At 44.2% G+C, this 20,416-nt stretch overlaps 1 protein-coding gene across 1 annotated transcript in view; it reads right to left on the minus strand.

Annotated features, from left to right (window-relative positions):
• NAA15 (N-alpha-acetyltransferase 15, NatA auxiliary subunit) overlaps positions 1–20,416 on the minus strand; it is a 126,403-nt gene that overhangs the window by 12,881 nt on the left and 93,106 nt on the right. The window contains exons 14-17 of the mRNA XM_088451449.1: positions 14,596–14,809; positions 1,033–1,226; positions 749–857; positions 518–616 (exon numbers count right to left, since the gene is read on the minus strand). Of these exons, the coding sequence (XP_088307575.1) occupies positions 518–616; positions 749–857; positions 1,033–1,226; positions 14,596–14,809 (616 nt within the window). The remainder of the gene's footprint in view (positions 1–517; positions 617–748; positions 858–1,032; positions 1,227–14,595; positions 14,810–20,416) is intronic.

The raw sequence follows: 20,416 nt of genomic DNA on the forward strand, positions 1-20,416 counted from the left end.
AAGAAACTTTATAACCTGCATTAAAAATACAGTCTTCTCATTGTACCATATAATTAGAGGTTAGCGAGAGTTACTAGTCTCTTTCATTGCACTCGTACCATTTTATAGTGTTGGGTAATAAAGCAGACTTACAAGGAGCGCTGAAAAAATATAGATGCTGTTGCACTGTAAAACGTACTCTGAAAAACAAATAATTTGGGTGCTACAATGCTATTAAAAAGAACAGCTCCCTGTAACATCTCCTAAAGGGAATTTACAAGGGCTGTATATGACCCCGTGATACGTCAAAGTAAAGAGCATACAGTAATTGGGAGCCTGCACTGCTTGCATTTACTTAACATTTACTTTAGTAGCAGAACACAGAACTGTGCTCCATTACATTTCCATGCAAATAAAAAATTAAAGCTGGTCTTATGGAATGAGAAGAGCCATTATCTATAGATCATTAAGTAAAGCACCTACATTTTGAGAGAGCAGCTAAAACATCCGAGCAAGAATTAAAGCGTGGAACAATTACCTGCACAAAAGAAACGGACCAAACACTGGTGAAGCCAAGGATGATTGGGATCTATAGCAAACGCCCTCTTCACCGATTGCAACATCAAAAGGAATTTTTCTACAAAAAACAAAACATATGACCAAACATTAAGAGGTCTGAAGAAAGTTATAAAATGGGTCAAATTACTCAGCAAAATTTACTTTTTGAAGAAATACAAGACGTAAGAGTTTTTATTTCCCCTTTTGTTACCTTTCCTAAAGTAAATTTCAAAGGCATACAGATGGGTTTCTATTTTGTTCTTGACCAAGTTCTTAAGCGGTGTTAAAAATTTAATTGCTTCTTCCAACGGATTGTCAACCTGTATACAAGAAATTTTTTTTAAAACCAATGGTAAAAGTCATACAACAGTTGCAGAAGTATATTATACACATGTGAGTTACACTAAGCACCATCATAAGCTTTAACAGCACGCAGATTGTCATCACTAGCTGCAAACAGAAGTATTAGTGTTACACTGTCCATGCTCATAGTACCTTGGCCAGCTTTTCTGGAATAAGTTCTTCCTTCGGGCCTCCAATTTCCTCATCGTCATCCTCCTTTTTCTTCTTCTGGTTCCTCTGCTGCTTTTCCTTCTCCGCGTTCTTCTTCTCCTCCTCTAGCTGAGCTTTCTTCTGTGCCCTCCTCTGCTTGTTACGGAGCTTTTTCAGCTCTTTGTCAGACATATTGGCTACAGAGGTCACCCAGACAAAAGAAGAAATAAGAAAATACTGATGAAAAAACAAAAACATTGACTCCACAAACACATGCTTATACTACAAATCATACAGAAGCAAGAAATAAGCATGTGACAAAACAATGCTTGGTTGCCTGGTATTAAAATGAGCATTTATGAACCTGCTACCTTAAAAGCCTACTTTGATTTAGTCAGTCAAAAGGAAGCTTTCCATCTACTCTTCCCTATTAGCTACAAAGTGAAGAGTAAAGGTGCATATCTACTAGGAGATTAAACAGGCCGATTGAACAATAACGATGTCGTTATCGTTCCATCGCTTGCTAATCATCTGCGAATCGACCATGTAAATGTCAGAAACTGCCAGCAATGCGCGTGCCCGCTGGTCGTTTTAGATCTATCATCGCCCGTACATACTCGTCAACCGGATGATCACGTCCGGTTCAGCATGTACGGGGATGATGGATGTGCCTATACTGAACGTTCAGTGTAGGAACATCACAGACTGAAACGACAGCACGATTACAATGTCGTAATCGTGCTTTCGTTTCACAGTCGGGAAGTGGATACGCACTACAATGGAAGACATAGGAATAGCACATTTAACAGTATCATTTAGTGGATGCTTTATTTGAAATTTTCTCTCAATATTTATTGGTCTTCACTATTGCCCCATGTATTCTTGAATTAGAGTGCCTCTTTTTGCAAATCGGGCCCAATGAACTGTACCCACTACTCAATGTGAAAACTTGACCATATTACCCTACATCTTCCTACACAACAAAGTCTTATACGGGCAATTTCCACTTCTTGCTTAGCCTTTATATCATATGAAACTAACTCCCAAGTTCCCTTTCCTTTTTTTAATACTTCACCACTCATGCTGTGTGCTGCTTTTTGATTTTTAAAGATTAAAAGGTATGTGGTAAGTTTTATTCCATACGTCCTCTATTTTCTTTAGATCTGTATGTAGTATACCTCTGGGGTATCAGCCCTGTTACAAGTCTCTGAATCAGCTACAAAAAGAAATACTTTCTGTAAGGTCACTGATTAATACATACAATAATATGTCTCAGTGTTCTCCCCAGGCTATTTTCTGCGGGCGCATCGCCCGGCAGAAACAGCCTACCGCCTGGCACTTTCCCACGCCCCAATGCACCGCATTCCCGGTCACCCTCAATGTGTCCTTGTTGCCACGGATGCGACACATTCTTCACATTGGAGGCTCCGTGTCTGCCGGCAATAAGGACATGTTCATGAAGGTTCCAGGTGACGGCGCATTGGGGCGGGAGAAGGTGCTGGGCAGGGGACACTGCATTGGGTCAGGGGACGCGGCATTGGGTCAGGGGAGAGTGCCGAGTAGGTGATGTGGCATTGGGGCGGGGGTAGTTGTCCATCACAGTGCAGGGGCAGTGTCAGGCTGGAGGGGAAAGATCCCTCCTTCTGTATAAAACTTCAGACGGGAACAGTCACCTGAACTGATTAAAGAGAGCCTGCAAGTGGGGCCAGTATCTGTAGAGCTGTATAAAAAATATATTCTGTGTAGCCAGGAAGTGGGAACAGTATCTGGGTCTCTAAGAAGAGGAGAATATATAAATTGTTATTTCAAGTTTTAAATCCTGACCTTATAATGATTTAAACATATTATTGCGAAGGCCCCCACCCGGCTACTTATTGATGCCACCCTGCTGGAAAAATTTTCTGGGGAGAACACGGTCTGCTGTCCTTTAGCCTAACCTTTATAAATTCCAATATCTCTGAATCAAATAAAAGGGTTTTCAGTTAAAAATGCAAAACTTTTGAGACATTATCACAATCAATATAAGTGGTTAAGCTATATGATCCTGATCACACTGACCTATCAGTTGTTAGTTGAAAAAAAATAATATAAAATAAACAAACATGATCTCAAAGCAGCACATCCAATTTCTAACAATTTTAATTTATTGATTTATTACAAAACACTTATTGAAGCAGCACAAATATCCTCAAGCAGATGGGCCTAGCTTGAGTGGACATCTGCACATAAAACATGAGCCTGCCACATTAAGATGATCTGATTGACAATTGTACCAGGTTGTATGGATAAAAGAGGGAATAATAATAAATGATAATAATCTGTGCTGGGTATCTATGTATTTTTACTGTTTAGTAATTTTGGATATTAAATATGTGTGACCTCATAATATGGCTCTATAATATATGTTAGATATCATACAATTTCTACATAGATACCCAGCGCAGATCATTATCATTTATTATTTGTAAAGATAAGTTGTATGAAGAAATCTTCAAAGAACAGGCACTCCAATGGGTTCTCTTTCCACAGCAGCTGTATATATTGGGTATAGTCAAACCCAAGGGAAATGGAATAAAAACAAGAAAAGAACAGCGCTGATATGAGGTATTGAATTGATACTATGACTAGACCAGATGAAGTGTAATAAATGATAGATTTTAATGCTTCCAGTAGCAATGATATATAAAAACAATATATAAACACAATAAAAACAATGACAACAATAGGCCAATTGTTAGAGCATGCTGCACCTATCTATGGGTTATGTGGATCAATAAATGAATGAAAAGTTATCAGTGTTCTGTTCCTGTGTGACTCCTCATGGTAGATGGCAATACAGGCAGTAAAATGGTATACACAGATGTATATTGTTTAACCTCCAACCGACTCACGATGTACAGGGGTCCTGAATTTTGTAGCGGAACAGCACTCTCGCTTTGGCGTCCCTTGGAGTGGTGAGAAGTTTAATGAAAACAAAGTTCTTTAGAGATGACTAAGTATCAGCCTGTCGCTCAGCTGTTGCCCAATATGTATAGAAGTCCATGGAGTCTGGTCCAGGTCACAATGCAAGTAGTGGCATAAGATGTAAGACCAATTCAATCCCAGAGAATAGTAGGGCGCTCCACACCTAACGCGTTTCGCTGGGTAACTCCCAGCTTCATCAAAGGTGATTTAGTGTTAGGCCTAACAGATGTTTATAGTGTAATTAATATGGCTACTAATTAAAACTTTTTATTATTTGAACCTTTAAACCTACACAGGAGGTTTGTTGGATCTGCTGCAGGGTCTCTTGGACCTGACAGGTGCTTAGATTGCTCCTTGGGAAGCGCCTTGGATTTAATTTATCTGGATAAAAGAGGGAGCATTATATGGTAGGAATGAAGCTAAAAACTCACAGGGATTGGGGAGGGGTTTAGCCAGAAGGGAACCATGCAGCCCAAGATCCAACACAAAAAAGTAGCGGTTAGAGATCCACGGATTAGTCACTACGTATAAAGAAAAACTTATGCCTGGTAAAACATTAAACAAAAAAAAAAAAAAAAAGGAGAGCTATGGTAAAACTTACCTTTGTTAACTCTTTCTTTGTAGTCCATAGGGTTCACAGAGAGACAATAGGGTGTAGGTGGTACTTGGAGAACTGGACAAAGCTTTTTCTGTCCCAAGATGCTTCGGTCCTCCCCCTACTGCCTGAAGGCAACAAGCCCAAAGCAGGAGCAGGATAGAAGAGAAGGAAGACTGGTACACTGAAGAATCACTCACACAGTGCAGGAAATAAGTGACCAAGAAGAAAAACCCATAACAGCCAGGTGCGTCAGGACAGATGCCCTGTGGACCCTATGGACTTCGAAGAAAGTTAACAAAAAGGTAAGTTTTACCATAACTCTCCTTTTCTTCTTCAGGGTCCATAGGGCTCCACAGGGAGACAATGGGGATGTCCCAAAGCAATTCAAGGGCGGGGACGCTCCTGAGCTGAGAGCAGAACCCGGCGTCCAAAGGAAGCATCCTGAGAGGCAAATGCATCAAAGGCATAGAACCTAAGAAAGGTGTGGACAGAAGACCACGTGGCCACCTTGCATAGTAGTTCGGCTGACGCGTCACGGCAGGCTGCCCACGAAGGACCCACAGAGCGAGGAGAATGAGCAGATACTGTAGCCAGCACAGGAAGGCCTGCCTGCGTGATAATCATGCAAAGCCATCTGGCCAGAGTCTGTTAGCTGTCCAACCCTTCTTGTGAAATCCATGTAGGACAAAGAGGGATTCCATTTTCCTGATGGAACCAGTACGGTCTACGTAGATCTTAAGAGCACGGACCACATCCAAGGAGGCCTCACCTGCCGACAGGTCTGCTGACTGGAAGGTCAGAACCACAATTTCCTCATTAAGGTGGAAACGAGAGACCACCTTGGGAAGGAAGCCAGGACGCGCTCGAAGAACAGCCCTGTCCGGATGAAAGACCAGAAATGGGGCGCGATAGGAGAGCGCCCCTAAATCTGATACCCTACAGGCAGCTGCTATAGCCAGAAGAAAGTATTCGCAGTGAGCCATTTGACGTCTGAGTCCAGGGTTCAAATGGAGGCTCCTGAAGTGCCTGGAGAACCACTGACAAATCCCACGGAGCCACAGGAGGGACAAAGGGAGGCTGTATATGGAGAACACCCCGCAGTGGAGCAATTCTATGCTGGAACCAGATGGGACAGAGCAGAGACATGCACTTTCAGAGAGGCCAGGCGGAGTCCTAGATCCAATCCAGCTTGAAAATAGGTAAGGATTCTAGAAACCTGAAAGTCAGTTTCCGGTAGCGCACCACTGAAAATATGTATGCCACACCTGATGATAAATCTGGGCAGAAGCTGGCTTATGCGTTCTGAGCATGGTCTGCACCAGAGAGCTAGAAAACCCTTTAGACCTTAGCAGGGATGTCTCAAGAGCCACGCCGTCAAAGACAGATGGGCCAGGTCCGGGTGTAGACAGGGACCCTAAGACAACAGGTCCGGCCGTTGAGGAAGTTGGAGAGGAGCGTCTATGGAGTGACTTTGAAGATCGGAGTATCGTTGTCGTCTGAGCCAAGCCGGAGCTACAAACAGGACCGTGCCCCCTTCTTGCTTGAACTTCCGAAGAATCCAAGGAAGAAGGGAGACTGGAGGGAAGAGGTACCCCAAGTTGAAGGTCCACTTCACTGACAATACATTCATGAAGGCTGCTTCAAGGTCCCTTGTCCTAGACTCGTACACTGGAAGCTTGTGGTTGTGTTGTGAGGCCATAAGGTCCATGTCCGGTAGACCCCATTTGTCCACTAGGAGCTAAAAGACTTCTGGGTGTAGAGACCACTCCTCTACGTGCGCGTCGTGACGGCTAAGGAAATCCGCTTCCCAATTGAGAATCCCTGGGATGAACACGGAGATGGCATTTGGCCCATGTGAGAATGTGTGACACTTCTGCCATTGCTGACCGACTTAGAGTGCCTCCCTGGTAATTGAGGTAGGCCACTGCCATGGTGTTGTCGGACTGTACTTGTACTGGCCTGCCCTGAAGAATATCCTATGCCAGAGTGAGGGCTCTGTAGATGGCTTGGAATTCTAGGATGTTGATTGGCAAGATTGCCTCAGCTGGTGTCACTGCCCATTCCGGTATCCAAAAGGGGCGACCCTTGTTTAAGTGGAACGTCTATAGCCACCAGGAGAGAATCAGAGGCCCATCGTCTGTGACCTGATCAGATAGAACAGCCCATTCCACCTGGAGAGGATCAGGTGTTGTAGGGGCCTGGAGTGGAACCGAGCAAACTCCATGTTGAAGGTGGACACCATGGATCCCAAGGTCTGCATTGCAGAGTGAATTGACACTTGGCCACAGTGGAGTAACCTGCGTACTTGATGTAGTGCAGAGATTTTGTCTGCTGTCAGGGAGATTCTCTGAGCCTGAGAATCCAGGAAGCTCCCATATGCACCATTCTTTGAGAAGGGGTCAGGAAATACATTTTCCAATTGATCAGCCAGCCGTGCATTTGTAGGAAGGCAATAGTTACCTGTAGATGGCGGTGAAGGAGCTCTGGAGAGCTTGCTAAGAGCAAGAGATTGTCCAAGTACGGGAGCAGTCTGATCCCCAGACGAAGATGGGCAGCCATAACTGCCATGATCTTGGTAAAGACCCGTGGAGCTGTAGAAAGCCCAAAAGGCAGTGCTTGAAATTGGTAATGTCGCTGTAGGACAGCAAACTGGAGATATCGCTGAAGAGAGGGTGTTATATGTACATGTAGGCTCAATAGCCAGGACAACGGAGAGTAGGGTTGCCATACGAAATCTGGGCACCCTGATAAACTTGTTCAGAGATTTGATATTGACAGGCCAATGAGACCCATTGGGCTCCTGAACCAAGAAAAGGGTAGAGTAATAACCCGTCCCTCGCTGTGACGACGGGACTAGAATTATTAACCCTGAGTGCAGCAAGGACTGAATGGTCGACTGGAGGTCCCTGCGGGTGCTGACTGTCGTGGAAAAGACCAACCCCTTTGCTTTTCCCTGAGGACAAAAGGACGACATCAGAGGTCTTCTAGAAGATGCAGAATACAAGGAGGTGGTTTTAGAAGCTGCCAAGATAGTCACAATCTTGTCTAATTCTGGGCCAAACAGAATTTGTCCAGAGTAAGGGTGAGACTTCATGGCCTTTTTAGAGTCAAGAGTCGGCCTTCCATGAACGAAGCTAAATGATACGGCAGGCCACCACCAAAGTAGTTGATGCCCTGGAAGCTAGGAGACCAGTATCCAAAGCTGCTTCTCTTAAATAGGAGGCTGCATTCCTAATGTGCGAGATGTAGGACAGCTGTTCCAGAGAAGTATCAGAGGAAATGTGTCCTCTAGGGCATCTGCCCAGCTCTCAATGGCTTTTGCCACCCAGGCCGTAGCCATGGCAGGACATGTAATAGCTTCTGCAAGAGAATAAACAGATTAGTGGCAAGCTTCAATCCTTCTATCTGTTGTCTCCTTTAGGGAGGTTGCTGTATGGATAGGTAAGGTAGAGTTCTTAACCAAGCGTGTCACATGGGAATCTAACGCTGGGAGAACTTCCCATCTGGCGCAATCAGATGTAGGAATAGGATAAAAAGAAAGCAAGCGTTTAGGGAGCTGAAACTTATTAGGCGTATTCCAAGTTTCACTCATTAGGTCAAAAAGCTGATCAGAGTGAGGGAACTGTGGCAAAGCTACCTTTTGTCGTTTAAAAAGTGGTTCTTTTGTCTTAGGAGTAGTACCTGATGTGACAATCCCATAGGGGGAGCAACCACAGTGACGGCTAGGTGGTCCGCAATCTTTGCCAACACCCCTTGAAAAGGAAGCCCATGGGGGTTCCTGAGGGGTGGCTGCAGGGGCCGACAAACCAGATACAATATAACAAGTTGCACATAGGACCATCTTGAAGTGAATCCTCTGGTGATAAACCAACCAAACAAAAGAAAATCATAAAAATAAAGCTTGGTCTACTTAAAAGCAGCCTCACTGTTCCAACGGTGATCCAGCTCCTGCCGGAAACCAAAGAAGGTCTGGAGCATCCTGGGACAGAAAAAGCTTTGCTGTTGGTGCCCGGACCTCCAAGTACACCTACACCCCACTGTCTCTCTGTGGAGCCCTATGGACCCTGAAGAAGAAAATATCAAACTACAACGGTAGCATCAATGAGATATCGCTGCATTTCAACAGATACACGTAATGCATTCCATGTGGTCGAGGAGCAATATTCTATTAACCAAAGCATGTACAGGAACAATAGGCTTTTTCATGTTAATAGGTAACACCAGGTAGCCTTGAGAAAGTTATGGATGGGCCTGCAATTGGTAATGGAAGCAAGATATACTCAGAGGAGTTTAGGATGACAATATAGATTATCACATAAATGAGAGTCAGTATCACAGTTTTAGGGCAGGACCATCACATGCTACAGTAAATATTAGGGGAAGAAGGTAGGGATCCTGGTAAGTATCATCTAAAATAAATCTTGAAAGCATTCTCTAATTTAAATGGAAAATGAGACATGTTTTGTCTAATTGAATCCCCGAACTCAGATCCAGATCAGTCTGTATTCTCCTGCTTCCATCCCAGTTTACTTGAGGACTTACCTGTGCTTGAGTAAGTGTTAAGGTTACTATATAAAATGGCAACCAATTTGTATGTGGAATTGAAAAGACACAGGGACAGGCAAGTCTAGTGATAAATAGGTTGAATTGCAAGATACTGGTAGAAAATTATGTGGGAAGCTGATCCTCGACTGAGAGTTGCAAAGTCCTCAGGAGCACCAATATATAAATTTTTTTTAAATCTGAAATTATGCTGGACCCGGAGGAAAGATTAGATTATTCACTAAGGAACAGGAGTGGATAATTTGTTGTAGTATCCCAAACATGACATTAAAAGGCTGTTGTGTGGTTAAATTTTTGAAGTCTGTAGAAGTAAAATGTGTCCTCAATAAGTAGGATTTTTGTACTTGAATAAAAATCCTTTCCTCAAATTCCATTTGAGGGAACATCGTATTCCCTTCCCTTTAGGCACTTTTATTTACACTTTACAATTTAGTGTTAGCAGAACAGAATTATATTTCGTAATTACTTTTCTATTAAATTTTGAGGCGCTTAGTTCTTTAATAACTGGAGTTCAGGAAAAGGATATAGAGGGGGGTCTCTCTGAATTTTGAGCACTTTTCAGATTAACAGCCGTATTCAATTAGCAGCGAACACCAGGTAAAAACGGCAACAGGCAGAAAAAAAAAACTTGAGAAAAGTTTTTCCAGCCCAGACCGCGTTCGATGTTTAAAACACTTGACTCATCCATACCGCCCATCGAAAAATTAGACCCAATACGTTAAAACCATTTTCAACTTTTTTTTTCACCCAAAATTTGCGCAGCCGTTTTTCACCAAAGTACGCAACTTACAATTTTTATTCCGGTAATTTCTCATTAAGGGGGGTGTCCAAAGGGTTCTGACAGAAATCCCCACATTTTTATCCAAAATAGGGATTATGCTTTTTTTTTTTTTTTTTTGCCTGGTCTGGTCTGGAAAAACTTTTCTCCAGTTTTTTTCCGCCTGTTGCAGTTTTCACTGCTAATTGAATACGGCCCCAAGTCCCAACTCCGCCTCCTCAAGTTAGCGCAGTATACCCCAATGGGAAGAGAGGGAAAGTTGTACATATAGGTTTCTGTATTACATTCCCTACTTTTCATAGGAGACTTGCATGTGTATAGTTATCATTTTCTTCAATTATCTGGGCAGCAGCAAGCAGTATTTTCTTTTCTAATCTTTGATGCATATAGGGCACATAACCTTTTTTTTTGGAGTCTGTAGTATATTCGCATCTACAGGTACAGCGGGGAATCTCTGACTCCCCTCTGGTGTAAGTATACCCATCAGGCTTAAATAGTTCAGCAGTGTGCAATTTGTCTCCTTCAACATTCACTGCTTACAGTTTTTAGTCATACTACAGTATTCCTCCATTGTTTTTTTTCCATTTCACTAATGTGTCTAAACAACATTATGCATTTGTTTGGAGTTCTTTTCCAAACTTAAGGCTCAATTCCATGTGAAATGAATAGTGCTGGGAAGGAGCTCCCAGAGCTATTCACTTCAGCATGCTGTTCAGCCCGTCTGAAAGATTTCTTCTCGCAACCCTCCTGGGGTGTGAGCAGAAATCCGACAAAACTACTGGCGCAATTCTGTTTTCTGCCCTTAGCACGGCGGAAACAGCATCACAACAGGCACTTAAGACAGAGAATGCTGGTTCTCGCGATTAAACACTATGTTTAAGGCGCGAGAATGGACATTCTCCGACATAACAGCCCGCTGAAATGATTCGCTCCAGGAGCTCCTTCCTGGTGCTATTAAATTCGCGTTGAATTGAGTCCTATTGTGCAAGTTTTATGTCCGTTGGTGCTTTATCAGGTGTTCATTTATCCTAGCCTCACATCCACTCAATCTACAGTGTTCTGCACTAAAGTTGCTTGTATTTAATTCTTTATGATGGACATACACTATACAATTATCTGTCCGGAATCTGTCCAATCTGTCTGGTTAGAAAGAAAACCTGGTAATGTATGGGAGCAAATGACATTCGACCATATGTTCGCAAACACTGGAAAATGGACAAAATTGATTGTTCAAATAGGTTAAATTTGTCTGATTTAACCGATTTGTTTGAACAACCATTTTAGGCTTTTTCCAGTGTTTGTGCACAAATGGTTGAATGTCATTTGCTCCCATACATTACCAGGTTTTCATTCCAACCAGCCAGATTGGACAGATATCTGACAGATAATTGTATAGTGTATATGTCCAGTATTAGATTAAAAACAAGTTTGTTTCTCTTTTTAATAATGGTCTTTCCTAAACCGTATACAACCACCAGGAATAATTATGTTCTAGCCACAGTTATTATTGTACCATTACTCCGTAATAATGAAGGTGATAAAATTTGAGTGTTTGCACACACACCATTTAAAATAAACGGCTTGCTTTAACTAGTCACTATCATTAATACACTATAACCATTAGGAAGGGGGGGGCGAGGGGCTGCCACTTATCTAGTTTAAATAACCACCAAAGAAATGTCTGAACTCCTCACTAAGAACCTTTGTCCCCCTAGAACAGGGATGCAAATAGCTTCTCTCGAACAAGGTCTCATCCTTCCTAATTCTTTATGACTAAGCTGCAAACCATGCCCTTCATGCACATTGGGTACTGAATCCCATCAGAATATTGACGACCACAATGCCGGCTTGGGAATCCAGACCGTCAAAATTCGGGTATACACTGGAGCGATGTCGGCACAATATGTAATTTCCAGCTGAATCAGAACGACATATCAAAATACCGGCCCCGGGATTCCGACAGCCCGCATCGCTCATTGTGTATGGCCAATATGCGTGCTCCCGCGGACGCATGCTACATCGTCCGGTCAGCCATGCTGCAAGTCCAACTGGACGATATCGCGAGCAGCCCCGTTGCAGGTAATGAAGGACGGAACGAGGTGTTGTTCTGTCCTTCATTAACTCATTCTGAGGTGTACCCACGATCCGATATGTCGGCCTGACATATCGGCTGGGTACACTCGCTCAGTACCCAACTTAACACTAACCCTCCGCCTAAACCCATCCCTCCTGTAGCCTAACATTAACCATCCCGTTTGGCAGCCTAACCCTAAAAGTCCTTTTAGTGCCTAACCCTAACCTCAGGATTGTGACTGTCGGAATCCCGGGGCCGGTATTTTGATACTACTTACATTCCCTTTAACCGAAAGTTTGAGTCTGGCATAAAGCGTGCTCAACAATCTTATGGACAGGCAAAACTGTTAGCCCACAGAACGATGCCTGCCAAGCTCCTCTGGTGACAAAAACAGACACTGCACTGTTTAAACTGTTCTGCTGCCCATCCACTAGCAGACCTCAAAACTACTGCACGATTACGACATTGTAATTGTTCAGTCATTTCAAAGTCTGTGATGTGGCTACACTGAATGAGCTGTCGTTCAGTGTAGGCACATCAATTATCTGCAAACATGCTGAACCTGACGTTATCGTCAGGCTGTCCAGCATGTTTGCTCGATGATAGATGTCTAAACGACCAGCGGGAGCGCGCATCGCTGGTCGTTTTAGCCATTTTTCGAAACGATTAGCAAACAATTAATGAACGATTTAGTTATCGTTCAATTTAATCGCCTAGTGGATGGGTACCTTTACCAGCATTTATAGCATCTACTTGCTCATCTGGAGTAACTGATTGAACAATCTCAATCACGTTCTTGCTAACCTCCTCTCTACATTTCTCCATGACTAACTTTAGAATGATACTAATTACAAAAAGACACCCTAAAAAGTAATTTTATAAATGGGACCACTTCTTAGACAGGTCTATGAGTCACAATCTTTTCTTTTCAAGACCCTTCAGTAAACCATGCTTGATTTTGGGCCAATGATGACAATTTAAAGTGCGACTGTTTACACCTGTATCCAAATCATTTTACGGCGTAATTGTGAGAACTAAATATTGTTTAAATGATTGTTATCCAGAATATTGTACAGATCGGTCATGGCCAAAACAACATTGCACTGCACTAATCCACATAGCCTTACAATAACAATATTACAAAGTCAATATTATTTTATTACAAACTGCTGAAATATTTTTAGTACTGCTCCTGTTCTAGTCACACTTCCGTTTGTTACTTTGTAAAGAGAGCATGTATTCTTTTTACACCATTCACAAACTCATGGAGATGACAATGGTAGGAGTGAATCAATTTATTCACTATACAAATACTTAGCAAAACCCAAACTTAAATTACTCACTCAAGAAACATTATGGAGCTGATGAATGGTATACAACCATTTGTTTAGCAGAAAACACGCTGTACATATGTACGTACATACTGTCCATGCACATGAAAAAAAGACTATACAGATGTGAAAGGGGGAGTGATGGACGGTCATAAGCGGTACAGTAAATGTCCCACATGGGGTACACCTGGAGCACTAGCTAGAGGCTTCTGGTTTGCAGATTGTGGATTAATGTCTGAAAACTAGAATCTATTGCTACGTTCAGTTATACATGAGCAGGCAGATTATACTTGCTGTATAATAGATAATAGAGGGTTTACCATTTCAATTAAACCTAATAGCAAATGCAAAAAAAAAAAAAAAAAACCTCCTTGTGTTTATGATCTGGATGAGAATAGGTTTATCTGACAAACTAGTTACATAGTTACTGGTGCAGAGGTAGATGCATCTGGATCTAACAAGGAATACATAAGGAAGACCGACAGTCGGGACATCCCGATGCTTAGAATCCCGACAGGGGCTCGGTAAGTATCTTGACTCTCTGCCCTTCACCCTAACCCTCCTTTACCTGCATCCTAACCCTAACCCCCCCTCCACAGCCTAACCCTCCCCATTAGTGCCTAAACCTAACCCTCCCATCTTGGTGCCTAATCCTAACCCTCCCCCCTTAGTGCCTAACCCTAACCTACCCGGTGGTGCCTAAACCTAACCCGCCCTGCCTGCAGCCTAACCCCCCCCCCCATCCCCCTTAGTGCCTAAACCTAACCCTCCCCTCTTGGGGTATTGATCTCTGGCATCTTAACTGCATCCCTCCTACACAGCATAAGGGCATAGACACTCCTATGAGGGTTATTCATTTTTCATTAGGCCCCTTTGTGCTTATAGGTAGGGCAGGAAACATGGAATCTATCATCATACCTGTGATGTAAATTTATGAACACAGTACACAAGAAAATAAAAAGTGACCCTAAAACAGAAATAAAAAGTGCACATTACCTGATCTATGTGAGGTTTTGAAACTACTAACTTTTTGTTCTCAATACACTTCCATTTCTGCTGCTTTCTAAAAGAGCTGCGATGTAAATATGTATCAGTATGTGCTCCTGGTGTCATCCATCTCGTCAGTACTGGCGTCTGTTTGGCTACTCTTACAGCTTTCCACTTCATTGAAAAAGCAATGAGCAACAATACAGATTATAGCAAAATTAAAATAAAAAATACATGCTACAGAGCATGCCAAAACAAACAACACACATACCAGTGTCTGCTTCATGCTCTTTATTCTCGTCTGTTAAAGGGTTGTCATGGAGCTTCAGGTAAATTTCTATAGCAATCCGTGCAGCTTTGAAGTAAAATGGGTGTTGTCTAAGTACATCTTCTAGCTTTAGCAAGTCCACATATGACCTGAGTGTGATTTTCCTCATACAATAGGTGTGGAAGTCAAACTGATCATCAGTGATCTCCACAAAATGCTGAAAAAAAACAAAAACATGTCTTTTTGTAAAACAAATACATTTTCGTTAAACTATGGGGTTTATGTATCAAGCAGTGAAAAGTGTGGAAAAGTGTAGAAGTTGCCCATGGCAACTAATCAGCTTTGGGTTGCATTTATCAAGTACAGTCTATAAAATTATAGATAGGAGCTGATTGGTTGCTATGGGCCCACTTATCCACGCATTTCACTGCTTGATACACAATCCTTTGTCTGCAGCAAAATTACTTGTCCCTGACTTGACACGGACTTATTTATCATCCAGATTGCAAAAACTGGATTTCTTTTAAACTTCAAGACAAATAATTTTGTAAATAGTGACAGATACTCGCAATAGATTTATGCATTCAACTACAGGAGCCACTGGGCAAAAAAAAGGTTAAACTACTTAAACTGCACTGCCTCGCCCTTACGCGGTCTTTGATGAGAATGAAGAGGGACTTGGAGCCAAGGAACAGATATGGTCTTTTACAATGAGAGTTATGGTAAAACCTTTGTTAACTTTCTTTCTTTGAAGTCCATAGGGTCCACGGGGAGACAATGGGGTGTAGATGGTACTTGGAGAACCGGACACCAACAGCAAAGCTTTTTTCTGTCCCAGGATGCTCCGGTCTTTCCCCCTATACTCCACCCACAGCCTGAAGGCAGCTCCGTTGTCAACAAGCCCAAGGCAGGAGTAGGATAGGAGAGAAGACAGACTGGTACACTGAAGAGTCAACCTCTCTCACAGAGAAGGAAACAAGTGACCAAGAGTAGAAACCCATAGAATCCAGGTGCGTCAGGGTGGGTGCCCTGTGGACCCTATGGACTTCGAAGAAAGTTAACAAAGGTAAGTTTTACCATAAATCTCCTTTTCTTGTTCAGAGTCCATAGGGCTCCACAGGGAGACAATGGGGATGTCCCAAAGCAGTTGTTCAAGGGCGGGGACGCTCCTGAGCTGAGAGCAGAACCCGGCGTCCAAAGGAAGCATCCTGAGAGGCAAATATATCAAAGGTATAGAACCTAAGTGGACAGAAGACCACGTGGCCGCCTTGCATAGTAGTTCGGCAGATGCACCAGGGCGGCCTTCCCACGAGGGGGACACAGAGCGAGTAGAATGAGCAGATACTGGGAGCGTGGCCTGGAGTAGCATGGCGTAGGTTGCATTCTTCCAGCTCTCCTGCGAAAATCCTGTTGTTTTTTTTATCCTGCCATCTCGGTAGTTTTCCCCTGGTGTGCATATTATGTTGGGGCATCCTCTCCTGTCTCCTTGGAGTCCAGTGCTGGGCTGTGTGAGCGGTGTCTCCTTGCTATTTTCCATTAAATAGTGTGGCCGGGTCTTCCGCCTCTCTTCTCCCTGGGCGCTGAAGTGTCCTTACCTGCAAGTCTATTTACCTGGAAGATTTGTCCTGGCTGCTGGCTGCCCTATACTGTGCCCTGGGAGTGAGCTCTGCTGTCAGTCTTCTTTGTGGCTCCTGTTGGTGGGATCCGGTGCCTGGGGTGTGCGGTGTGCTAGCCGCCGCCTTGTCGCTGGGCTCCTTCACGGGTTCTGCCGCTGAACTCATCCTTGGTGGACTCATTCAATCCTGTGGTGCCTCTGCTCCATTGTTGCCTCCTATGGGTCCCCTTATTGCCGGTGGCGTCCCTCAGTACTGGCGGCAATTTTGAGTGGATGAAGTGCGGTGCATCCTGCTTTCTTGGCTTCTGCTGACCTTGTCCGTCTCCTTGGGGTTGTTACTGGACATCTTTGTATATCCTCTGGTTGCTGAACGGTGTGGATGTGTGCCTGGTCTCTCCCCTGTTTTTCTTTTACTCTGGTCTTAAAACACACGCACAGCCTTTTATTTCTGTGAGTGGTTTGTCCCTGGCTGTCCACCTTCAGTATGAGTGCTCTGCAATAGTTTCTTCAAGCAATTGCCCAGAGGCTTATTGACAGAATTGGAAAGTTGCAGGTGGATAATCCTACTCTGTTATGTCCCTAAGAAGTTTTGCAAGGGGGTTGATATGGATGTGCCTTTTATTCCTGCTTACAAAGTCATCCCTTCTCCAGTACTAGTACCTTTGCCTCTTCCAGTGGCTCTGGTTGTGATGGAGGCTGACTATCTTCATCTCCAGTCCCCAAGATTCTGCTTTGGCAACTCAAAAACTTTGCTTTCAAGTCCCTACATTTGCAATGATGTCTCAAGATGTGCCTTCTAAATATTTTACGAGTTTCATGCTTTCTGTTTATTGCCATGCGAGCTGTGGCGTTACTTTTTATTTCTCTACCTCCCTGCAAGAGGTTGAGGCCTGGCCTGACTAGAACTTTGTAGTTCATAATTTGGTTGTAATGTTTTGATGTTCTGTATGTTTTATTTATTTTTATGCTGGTGGTTTTTCATATAACCTGTTTTATCTAATTTTTCTTTTATGTGTTTTTTTTATATTAAGGATTGGTCTGGGCTGCGCCATGTTCATTGGTCACTTAGTAGCCCCAGTCGTTTATCCGATGTTTAGATCCTTTACTTGGGTTGGGTAGGTAGGGTTAGGTAAGCTATATGTAAAGTAGTTGGAATGGGGTGAATATGGGGATCCAGGTATACCTAAGTTCGGCAAAGGTTATACAGGGTGGGGGGTTATAGGGAGGTTTGGTTCTGGGTATAATATTTTTTTGTGTAGTTCATTTTGTAGGTTATGGCCTATCCATAACCTACAAAATGAACTACACAAAAAAAAAAAATTATACCCAAAACCAAACCTCCCTATAACCCCCCACCCTGTATAACATATGCAGAACTTAGGTAATACCTGGATCCCCGTATTAACCCCATCCTAACATATAGGGAAGGGAGATATGTGAGGTTTTAGTTTAGATATAATAGCGAATGTGTATTTTTTTTCTTTCCATCTGTGCCCCTCTTTTTTCACATCGGTGTGCACCTGAATGCCACCTTTGGGTGTTGCCTAGCTTATCCTTGACTGCTGTGGGGTATTTTTTTTTTTATGTAACTGTTCCCATTTCTTAGTGTCTCATGTCCGTCAACACAATGGTTAACCTTTATTTTGTCATTGTTCATTGCCCATGTTATTTTTATATAGTATCCTTACATAATACTTTTTCTATCTGTCATGCAAAGCCATCTGGTCATAGTTTTTGTTAGCTGGCCATCCCTTCTTGTGGAATCCATATAGGACAAAGAGGGAGTCCGATTTCCTGATGGAACTAGAATGGTCCACGCAGATCTTCAGAGGTTTGGTGAGTGAAAGGCTGGAACCACAATTTCCTCATTAAGGTGGAAACGAATGACCAACTTGGGAAGATCAGAAATGGAGAGCAGCAGGAGAGCGCCCATAAATCAGATACCAGATGCTATAGCCAGAAGAAAAAAGTCTTCACAGTGAGCCATTTGACATCTACTGAATCCGGGGGTTCAAATGGAGGTTTCTGAAGTGAATGGAGAACCACTGACAAGTCCCACGGAGCCACAGGAGGGACAAAGGGAGGTTGTATACGGACAACACCCTGCAGGAAGGTGTGAACATCCGGCAGTGGAGCAATTCTGGAACCAGATGGGCAGAGCAGAGACGGGCACTTTCAGCGAGGTTAGGAAGAGTTCGAGATCCAATCCAGCTTGAAGAAAGGCAAGGATTCAAGAAACCCTAAAAACATGAGGTTCATAGTTTCTAGTAGTACAACACTGGAAATATGTATGCCATACCTGGTGATAAATCCGGGCAGAGGCCGGTTTACGCGCTATGAGCATGGTCTGGACCACAGAACTAGAAAACCCTTTAGACCTTAGGAGGGATGTTTCAAGAGCCAAGACGTTAAAGACAGATGAGCCAGGTCCAGATGTAGATAGGGACCCTGAGACAACAGGTCTGGTCGTAGAGGAAGTTGGAGAGGGGCGTCTATGGAGAGACTTTGAAGGTCAGACTACCAATGGTGTCTGGGCCAAGCTGGAGCTACCAACAGGACCGCGTCCCCTTCTTGCTTGTCCTTCCAAAGAACCAGAGGAAGGAGGGAGACTGGAGGAAAGAGGTACGCCACATAGAAGGTCCACCTCACAGATAATGCGTCTATGAATGCTGGGTCGGGGTCCCTTGTCCTGGACCCACACACTGGAAGCTTGTGGTTGTGTCATGAGCCCATGGAGGTCCACGTCTGGTACACCCCATTTGTCCACCAGGAGCTGAAAGACTTCTGGATGAAGATAGAGTTCCCGCTAGGCTGTTTCAGTGGGGCGTCGCGCCCCGCCCTATCTCTAAAGGGAAGGGCAGAAAGCACCCAGCCCTCCAACACGTCGCCCTGCTGAAACAGCCTGCGGCATCTGTCCCCTCCCGCAGGCCACTGTGGAAAACACCGGTGCAGCGGTCACCGCCGGCAAATGGATGCCGGGCATCCATTCACAGTAACCGCAGTGCTTGGGGGCTGCCCGGCATGACCGTAAGTGCCGGGCACGCCTTCAAGAGTGACGAAAAGGGGACGTGTCATGATGACATGCCCCCTTTTCCTTGGCCACTCTCCCTTTTTAAGGCGCGCACATAAGTGCCCTTTCAAGATCGCCACGGTTGGAGTCCAGCGTCCTTGAAAGGAGTGCTGGCCGGTCACTGCGCCCCAACCGCGGAGGCTTGCGTCCGTGGTGAGGAGTGTCCAGTCCGGGATCCAAAAGGGGCGACCCTCGTTTAAGTGTGACGTCTGCGGCCACCAGGATAGGGACAGGCGAACCTACAGAGAGAGGCCCATCGTCTGGGATCTGAGCAGATGGGGCAGCCCATTCCACCTGGAGAAGAGCAGGTGTTGAAGGGGCCTGGAGTGGAACTGAGCGAACTCCAACATGTCGAAGGTGGACACCATGGATCCCAAGGACTGCATTGCAGAGTGAATTGACACTCAGCGACTATGGAGTAACCTGCACACACAGTGCTGTAGTACAGAGATTTTGTCTGCTGTCAGGAATATTCTCCGAGTCCAATATTATAGGAAGGCTCCAAGATGTACCAATTTTTGAGAAGGGGTCAGGGAAGAATTTTTCCAGTTGATCAGGAAACCGTGCGTTTGTAGAAAGGCAATGGTTACTTGTAGATGGTGGTGAAGAATCTCTGGGGAGCTTGCTAACGGCAAGAGATCGTTCAAGTACGGGAGCAGTCTGATCCCCTGACGATGAAGATAGGCCGCCATGATCTTGGTAAAGACCTGAGTAGCTGTAGGACAGCAAACCGGAGATACTGCTGATGAGAGGGCACTATAGGTACAGGTAGGCAAGTGTCCTGAATGTCCAGAGACACCTTAAAAGTTCCCAGGCTAGATAGCCAGAACAAAAGAGCGTAGGATTTCCATACGAAACCTGGGCACCATGATAAACTTGTTGAGAGACCTTACGTTGAGGATAGGCCGTTGAGACCAGTCCCTCGCTGTGATGAAGGAACCGGAATTATTATCCCCGAGAGCAGCAAGGACTGAATGGCCTTCTGGAGGAGCAGGGCTTTGCTTGGGTCTGATGGATGTCCTGCGCAAAAGAACTGCTAGAGGGGCCGCCTCAGGAATAAGAGGGCGTTTCCGTGGGAGACCACTTCTCGTACCCAGACGTCTGTGGTGGTCTGCCGCCAGAACCTGGCAAACTGAAAA

This window comes from Taudactylus pleione, unplaced genomic scaffold (genome assembly GCF_031769625.1).
Source record: "Taudactylus pleione unplaced genomic scaffold, aTauple2 ptg000548l, whole genome shotgun sequence".
Lineage (NCBI taxonomy): Eukaryota > Metazoa > Chordata > Amphibia > Anura > Myobatrachidae > Taudactylus > Taudactylus pleione.